The sequence below is a fragment of the Papaver somniferum genome, chromosome 9, assembly GCF_003573695.1.
Source record: "Papaver somniferum cultivar HN1 chromosome 9, ASM357369v1, whole genome shotgun sequence".
NCBI classification, from domain to species: Eukaryota; Viridiplantae; Streptophyta; class Magnoliopsida; order Ranunculales; family Papaveraceae; genus Papaver; species Papaver somniferum.
Window position 1 is genome coordinate 174,474,132 of NC_039366.1, and position 8,855 is coordinate 174,482,986.

At 35.6% G+C, this 8,855-nt stretch overlaps 2 protein-coding genes and 1 non-coding gene across 8 annotated transcripts; 1 reads left to right on the forward strand and 2 right to left on the reverse strand.

Moving 5' to 3' along the window:
- Positions 1-229: 229 nt before the first annotated feature.
- On the forward strand, positions 230-2,927 carry LOC113308855 (expansin-A1-like). The gene is made up of 6 exons (XM_026557303.1): positions 230-316; positions 419-557; positions 663-972; positions 1,061-1,375; positions 2,264-2,437; positions 2,538-2,927. The coding sequence occupies exons 2-5, from the start codon at positions 425-427 to the stop codon at positions 2,367-2,369; spliced, it is 864 nt and encodes a 287-aa protein (XP_026413088.1). The 5' UTR covers positions 230-316; positions 419-424; the 3' UTR covers positions 2,370-2,437; positions 2,538-2,927.
- A 176-nt stretch (positions 2,928-3,103) lies between these two features.
- On the reverse strand, positions 3,104-8,855 carry LOC113308854 (probable lysophospholipase BODYGUARD 4). Of its 6 annotated transcripts, XM_026557302.1 has the most exons (8): positions 8,749-8,843; positions 8,024-8,156; positions 7,887-7,934; positions 6,190-6,201; positions 5,072-6,102; positions 4,640-4,974; positions 4,336-4,532; positions 3,104-4,131 (listed from the first exon to the last, which is right to left on the reverse strand). In XM_026557302.1, the coding sequence occupies exons 5-8, from the start codon at positions 5,520-5,522 to the stop codon at positions 3,789-3,791; spliced, it is 1,326 nt and encodes a 441-aa protein (XP_026413087.1). In that variant the 5' UTR covers positions 5,523-6,102; positions 6,190-6,201; positions 7,887-7,934; positions 8,024-8,156; positions 8,749-8,843; the 3' UTR covers positions 3,104-3,788. The 6 variants fall into 6 exon arrangements, with proteins under 6 accessions (XP_026413087.1, XP_026413086.1, XP_026413082.1 ...); XM_026557301.1 differs by having other exon boundaries at positions 5,072-6,201; positions 8,030-8,156; XM_026557297.1 differs by having other exon boundaries at positions 5,072-6,201.
- On the reverse strand, positions 3,308-3,380 carry TRNAK-CUU. Its single transcript has one exon. It is a non-coding gene; the product is annotated as a tRNA-Lys (tRNA).

An 8,855-nucleotide genomic window follows, 5' to 3' on the forward strand; every position in this document is an offset into this window, starting at 1 on the left:
CTAACAATCACAAAATACATAGTTTACTAGTTTCGGACTTGAGACAAAAATGGGTTGAGTAAATAAGTGGATAGGAGAGTTCTTGCTAGTTGTCTAATAATTGTAATTGCAGTTATTTGTTTCTACAAACGGGTACTTGTTTTTGCTTTCCCATACTGCCAGCTGCTTTTCATTCATTTGGTTATTCCAATTTCCTTTCACCTTTCTTTGGACTTCTATAAATTCACCACTCATATCATCTCATATTCCTCAATCACTCTCACATCCCACTCTCACTCTATTTTCTTGACAGCTTGGGTTGCAGATTCAGCCATTTGTAAGAGCTCTCGAAACTCTCTTATACAAAACCAATCAAATCTCTGAAGTTTTTTGTTTGTTTGTCTGAAAACCTTGAATTAATTTCCTATTTTGTGTACAGGCAAAAATGAAGTGTTTCCTTGGGTTTTCCTTGATAATCTTTCTCACATTTTTGAGAAGTGCTAAAGTCTATGGATCATATGGTTGGAATAGTGCACATGCTACTTTCTATGGGGAAGCTGATGCTTCTGGCACAATGGGTAAGAACAAAACAGAACTTAGTTTGAATCATCAAAATCTTGTAATTGTTTCTATTTCAAGAGTGTCAAATCTTAATTATGCTTTATTACGCTTGGTTCCATCAGGAGGAGCTTGTGGATATGGAAATTTATATACTCAGGGTTATGGGACTAACACAGCAGCACTAAGTACTGCTTTGTTCAACAAAGGATCAACATGTGGAGCTTGTTATGAGATCAAATGTGTTGATAGTCCAAATTGTTTAAAAGGATCTATTACTGTCACGGCAACAAATTTCTGTCCACCAAACAATGCTCTTCCCAACAATGCTGGTGGCTGGTGTAACCCTCCTCAGCAACATTTTGATCTTGCTGAACCTGTTTATCTCAAAATGGCTACTTACAGATCAGGAATCGTCCCTGTCTCTTACAGAAGGTATTAAATGCATTCATTCATGCTCTATCTCCCTCTCATTCTGTTGTTTTTTTCTTCTTCTTATAAGCCCATTTTGCTGTTATTACAGGGTTACTTGCAAGAAGAGCGGAGGGATAAGATTCACAATCAATGGGCATTCTTATTTCAACCTTGTGCTCGTAACAAATGTCGGTGGAGCTGGAGATGTTGTAGCTTTGGCAGTGAAAGGATCAAAATCTGGTTGGAAATCAATGTCAAGAAATTGGGGTCAGAATTGGCAGAGCAATGTTTACCTTGATGGTCAAGCACTTTCTTTTAGAATCACAACACGTGATGGACAAAGAATTGTGTCCAAGAATGTTGCTCCTCCCAATTGGTCTTTCGGTAAAACTTACTCCGGTCCGAAACAATTCCGTGCAGCTAGGTTCTAACCCGCCACTCCCGATCTCGATTTTACATTATTTTTTTTTTTGGATAACCTGGGGTTGTCCAGCCTTCTTAGAGCACCAATCTAGATCTTGGGTAGCGTCGCTCCTCTTATTCATTCTGTCTGTCTGTCTGTCTGTCTGTCTGTCTCTCTACTTAAACTAACCGAAAAACACCTTGCCATTTAAGCCTTTCTCCTCTTGCATTTATCAGAGTAGGACTAACTTAAAGAAGTTTAAATAGTACTCCATTAAAGTTATTTTGAGCCTTTTGAAATATCCTTAATGGTCTAACAATTTGCACCAACTCTTGTTTCTTTCTTTCTTTCTTTCTTTGCTCTTCTTCCTCTCTTTTTATGGGATCTGCAATATCTAAAGGGATCTTTAATTGGCTTAGAGTTGTTTCTCATTGTAATATCGATGGTAAATCTTAAAAAATATTTTTGTGTTTTAAGATTTCATTGAAATCATAACCTCAAATATTACTGTGTAAGATGTATTCTTGAAGTGTTATTATGATCAATGGAAATGTATATTTATTTATGCACTTTAAGCAATTTGTTGTATACAAAGTTCTATTATCTAAAATAAAAATGGAATTTGTATGGGTCGTATGGTTCTTTTTAATTGTTTTGCTTCTCTAACCACCTTCTCATTTTTGCTTCATTCACACCTAGAATCACTTAAAGAGATGTCTGTCTGGCACACGGTAATGAGGCTACAAGTCATCAATTTTAGGGTTTATTTTGCTTCATTTCATGGGGGAAAAAGTTTTGAAGAGTGTTATAGAAAATATAGTTCTAGTAAATTAAGGTTTGTAAACTAGTTGATGCATGCTCGTTCACCCACTAAATATTCACTGTTCTGTTTGTCTTTCCTTTTTACAGTGAAGGCTCCATGGATTCCTCTGGCTCTCTCAAGCAAGAAAACCTTAAATTTGGATTGTATCCACTTTGTCTTTTCACTTCCATGTCTCTTCTTACTTCTCTATGATCTCTTTTTTCTCCATGGAGTTAAGGTTGTGCGTCTCTTATCCAGGCTGAAAAGGGTGGAACTTACAGGTTTTAGACCAGTCTCTTCTCAGCATGTCCATGTACACACTTGTTAAATTTATCAAAATGAAACTAACAACCTTTTTTTTTTCTTTTTCTTTTTTCGTAGAGTTGGTGCAACTGGAGATATCGACACCATGGAGATTTTGGACCAGCTGATCAAGTAGCTCACTCCAGAAAGAGAATCTCAATGTGATGTTTGGAGTGCATTCCTGGTGAATCATGATATGCCATGAAATAACTTCCAACAATTTTTGTAACTTTTAAGAAAATTTTGCTTACCAATCCGTAGTTAATAAATCGTCTTATATGACATTAGTAGTTTCATTAGAGCTTTATTTATCTCAAGGATTAGAGGATGTTTTTTTCTTTTTTTTTTTGATCGTCTCAATTAGAGGATGTTATGCAAGAAGCCATATACAGTACTTCTTCAATCAATTTGGTATAGCGGTGTAATCCAGGTTTGGGTTAAATAAAACGAGACGTCTACTTTTTTTTTTTCAATCCTGCTCTTAAATTTTTATAACTAAGTACTATCCAAATAAGCAAGTACAAAATGACATCAATAAACCCTCTTGTTCTTCACAGAGCTGGATGAGTTCAATCAAGCTTATGTTTCATGTGTGCCTCTGTGAAAGAATCGCAGAATCATTTGTTTTTACACTGCACTGAGACTATGAAATTATGGCATCATTTTCTAGATAGCCTTATTTTCTGGCTATGTCGAGAAAGAAGAGTACAAGACTCATCAAACAGTTCTGGAGTCTCCTACCATTCCAATATGGTGGACATAGGAAGGAGAGGAACTGCAGATTCTACTGAACTGCAAACTGAAAAGATCCAAAGGAAAAAAAAAAAAAAAAAAAAAAAAAAAAAAAACGCCCACCGTGGGGCTCGAACCCACGACCACAAGGTTAAGAGCCTTGCGCTCTACCAACTGAGCTAGACGGGCTGTTGTTGATCTGACAGCTTGTTAAGGTCTCACTACAAAATCAAAGTTTGCATTTTATGCCTTGTAAACGGAAATGCCGCAATGCCGCAATGTATTGAATATTGCAACTTCTCCACGCCGAAAATTGCAACTTCTCCACGCCGAAAATAAATACAAATATATGGCACATGGGGAAATCCTCCGTGTGTAGAAAAAACCAAAAGTTAAATAGAGATGTATCATGTGCCCAAATTTCTGCGGAACTATGTTCATCAGCCAAATGAGTGCTCAACTTAACTCGAAGTGAGTTCAATCAGTCCACAAATGAAGATGATAAACTTAGGAACCACCCCAACCAATGAGAATGAACAAAACTATTAGTTGATTTTCATCGTCGTAGCCTCTTTGACTGTTGATCTAAATCCGTGACTACAAAATCTTCTGCTCGTACTTCTCCGCAGAAGAAAACCAAATGTGTTCTAAATCCTTACAAATATCCTCTTTCCTATCGAGAATTGGAGAATTGTGATTAGCATTAGGGATTATCCTAATCTCTGCAGAAGGCACCTTCAACTTTATATTGTGAATGCACTCTGAAGGAACTACTTCATCTTTATCACCTTGGATAACTGTTAGCATGAGTTCTGACGAAGTCACAGCCTCAAGATACCTGTCTATTAATTTTGCTCCTCCACATATTACATTATGCATGGTATGCCAGGCTGAATGATGCGTGTGCCTAGTCAAGTCCATGAACAGGAATGAAAGCTCCCTGAAAACACATGCACAGACATAATACTGGTGAGAGATTACTTTTAGGCATTCATATTGCTGAATTGGCGTAAGATCCCTACTTAACTGAATGAAAATTTCAATCTAATTAACTACTTCTTAACAAACTGATTGTTCCATAAAACTGATACTTATAAACATCCACATTTTTCTTATTCTTTTATGAAGTGCTTAATGAATTTACCTTTTTCTAGTGACTAGCTTGAGAAGCCATTCCCATGTTCTATGATTTCTGCAAATAATGAAACAAATGCTTCTCCCTACATGTTCATACCAGGACATAACTGAAGAGCCAAACAATAGCGGTGGCCATATTTTCCTCTCAGCTAGTCTATTGAGTGCATTTAAACTTGCTTGCTCTGTTGATGAAGGAAAGTAAGGCTGAAATATCAATAACAACAGTTATCAGTCTCCTGAAAATAAGCCATAAAACGTTTTACTTGCTCAGAAACATACCCTGCCAAAACATAAACTGCGATTGTACTTACAGGAGCAATCAAGGTTATTGATTTCACTGATTTTTGGTACTTAGCAGCTATGCCCAATGCAATTATACATCCCATAGAGTGAGCAACTAAATGGAACGAATCCAATTGAAACTGATCGATCACAGATTTCTCAACCATTTCTAAGTGATCGTTAATTGTATAAAAACAGTCACTTGGTTTGGGACTCTTTCCGAACCCTAAGAGATCCACTGCGAACAACCTGCAATTCTGATTTCCATTTTTTGAGAGATTAAGGAACACATTTTCTGTCCAAAGGTATGAAGAAGATAGAAACCCATGTAAAAGTATCACATTTTCAGCTGACTCCAAATTTTCTGTAGACAAAAATGAATTGAGAAAATCAGAATATTGTTTTCAAATCCATGATTCCACAGTCAAAGAGTGAAGTACGATTTTGTGTTGAGTCAGTACCTATTGGTGATGGTTGTTTAACAGCGACATGAAGATTCTGATCTTCAAATTTCTGCCATGAAAGACAAGATTCACACTTACAATCAGACCATCTATTTTTCACCATTACAGACCCCTCTTTCTTGATTAAACCCTCCTCATTCTCTTTTGTCAATTTAAAAAAACCCATATCTCTAAAAATGTTTTTTCTTTCGTAAAAAGTCTCTGAGAGTTCAGTATATTCTTCATTCTCACCATTAACATACTTTCTCTGTGTACCCCTGTTCTTACAGTAACAGAGGTGTGTGCTTCCTTCTTTAACACCATCAATAAATCTATAAAACAAGCATAACACAATGTCTAATAAATCAAGGAATGCAAACACAATGTAACTGATTGCTGAGACTAGGGTTTTGGAAAATATTCTAGGCAATTTTATAGGTACTACAAATGGAGACGGAGTCTTCAACATCTTTCAGAAGAAGGTGATTGGTTTGTTTTGGCCTGTAATAAGTCTTTGTTTTTATAGAGCTCTTGAGTCTTGATTCTTGAACACAAGTGGAAATAGTGATAACCGTTATGCCACGTCAAGCACCTTTCTTATCCAATAAAACGTTTTAATATTCACAAGTAATAGCGGTGGCCCTTCCAAAATTGTTTGGGTGCCTGTATCTGTAAGAACAAATCATGGTTTCTCAATAGATGGATTCTAAATGTTATTGGGTAAAAGATGCACCTAACACCTGCTCAGGCTACTCGGTGTATGGCAAACTCAGACAAACATATCCTTCTAAGATTAAGAAAACGATCAGAGTTACCCTCTCATCCAGTATTTATAACTAATTATCGCAGAAAAATATGCGGACACGGGACAGTAAATGCCGCAGTAGCAGCTTGAGCCTTGAATAAAACTGCAGACTAGGGACGGTACATGGCACAGTAGCAGCTTGACAAAGCTATCTGAATTACACTGGCGGTTTAGTATTGGCGATCTGACATCTGCTGTTTGGACTTTCCAGACTTTCCACACATTATCTCATGTTATCTAGCAGCTGGTTGATATAAGAAGTTAAACTAGAGTTATCTCACCACCTTCTATATCAATAAGCAAGTCAACTGGTTGATATAAGAAGTTAAACCTGGTGGTATTCCTGCATAACCGGAAAAAAAAAAGTCTGAGTGGTGCAGTTTTTCTAAAGTCAAAACCTCGAAAGAAAGAAATATTCAAGTACTACAACTTGTACCAAAAACATTAAAAAACAATGCAACTTGTACCAGAAACTTAAAAAAGAAGAAGAAGAAGCACTGACGTTCCACGGACCACAGTACTTAACGCCGTCTAATTAGTGAAAAAAGTCCACTATCTGATTTATTCTTTTCTGTGAAAGGGACTAAAATCTGAAAGACTTTCACAAAGTCTTTCAATATCCTTATATAATACTCAATCTTAGAGGATTAGATTTGCAAGAGAAATGTACGAAGGCATTTGTTCCTTCTTCTTTTATTTGCAAGAGAAATGGAGGATCAGATTCAAATTGTAGACGCATTCTCAGTCTTATTTAGACCAATAAGTAGTCTGACTCTGTGTTACATAACTTCTCAATCAGGCTAAATAGGTTAAGCTACTTACCATATGTGTTGGCTGTCATATTAGCAGTGTCGAAAGCACATAGTGTATCCAGCGAGTTTACATGAGATTATTCAATTCGAAAGTTACTGATCTGCATGAAATGGAAAGTTGTGTCTCGCTATTTACGTGAACTGATTGTTTACACAGATGTATAATTGTCAGACTATCTACGGTGTTGTTTACATGTATAAAGTTCTTCATTCTACAATATAACTGTATATCTGTTGCAATAAAATACTGCTTCTTGCTAATATAGACAGTTATCAACTTACAAGACACTAGTAAAAACAAAAAAACATATCTATGAAGTTGAACAAAACACATGCAGATGAACGAGTCTTCGTCAAATTGAATTAAATGTCGCACATCATCAAGATATACGACACAATCACTTTTAACTTGAGTACATAGTTGATGACATCTAATATTGATTATTAACAAGGTTAACTCAACTTGTGTAGGTCGTATGTGCAATGCGTAATTTGCGTCTCAACTCTTAATTCATTGAATTGGTCATACATGCATGTTAGCATAAAATAATAATTACATGTCTTTATTGGACAATTTGATACATAATCATAATATGATAACCCAAAACAAATAAGTATTCAGCAATGGTCCAATGAGGACCAAATATTTCTATTAACTTTACATGCATATTCAACTAACATAATGGTTTGAGACACACAAACCGTACATCTGGGATACAACTGAATCAAATTAAATTAGTATATACACTTAATACTAGGTGCATCGGAAGTATACTGCAGTTAAGGCAATGCATAAGCCATCTTTGCTGAGACACGCAAACTACGTATCATGCATATGATTTAATCAATTTCAATCAACAAATCAATATTGGGTGTCATTAGAAGTATGCTTCAACTAAGGTGATTCGTCACCATCTCAACCAAGTGTTATTTTTTAATTCAACAAACCAAGTGCTATTTTTTTAATTCAACTTGATCAAGAAACATTGCTCAACATCATACAAGTAATTCAAGTTAACACTGAGATCATAAAATCATCCAAAATAACTTTCCACGTCCATCAAGCAAAAACCATCTTAGATCAAGGATCAATTCATGTTGGAGTAGATACAACAACTAATGCTAAGATATGCTCATATTTTGTTTTTCTAATAAAATCATAAATCTGATCACCAAAAAGAGCACATTTTCAACTTAGTACCAGTTAAAAATTTACCTGGATATATTTACTTGAACCCCAAATCCAACTTCATAACTTACAAACCTACACATTGAGAAATTTGGTTAAAATCTTTACTTTCCCAGAACAGTAAAAATATATCAAAAGAAAATGAGTGATAGCAATGCATTAACCTGTACCCTTTTCCTCACACAACCCATGCAATATGCTTGACTTCATCAAGTATCCATGCCATCTTACTCAACACATACAAGACACAACCACTGAAACCCTCGAGCTGAACTGCTTAAAACGTGACTACCAAACCTTCAAAAATAATGGTTCAAGTATCATTTATCTCATTGGGGTTTGATGGAGATATGGTTTTAGCACCTGCTAAGCGTTTTAAACGAATTTCATCTAATCGTATAGTTGGCAATTCCCAAAACTAGCTTAAACTAGGGTTCTAATTTGTAACTGCCTAACTTCAAGGATAACTGATTTCTATGCTGGATTATCCTAAGATTCCTAACATGCAAAATGCTATTACTTAATCTCAATTTAGATATGGTCAAAACTCCCCTTGGATTGACATCCAACTTAGGTACTTAAATATTCCAACACGCTGAAAGTTTTTCCATTGTAAAGTCCGAATGGCCAGATTCTCCTCCAACTATCATCGCTACATAAAAACCTTAATTTCTCAACTTGAAAAACTTGAATTTCAATTTTTCTTTAACAATCAGAAAACAAAAGTTTTGCATCGAAATTGGTTTAACACTTGCTCTTAATCATCCCTGGGAACTTGAGAGTATTTCTTTGTCACAAATTGTCCCTTAAACTACAGATGCAAAGAGTTTTAATTAAAAGTAAAATCTCAAAATGGACAAAATGGTGGAATTTCACTTACTGATTTTACCTCTTCTTATCAATCCTTCGCCTTCTTCTATTAATCTGTCATATACACAATTTCTCCACCTAAATTTCTCACTCTCGCTTCTCCATTTGTTTTAATCTCGAAAATGT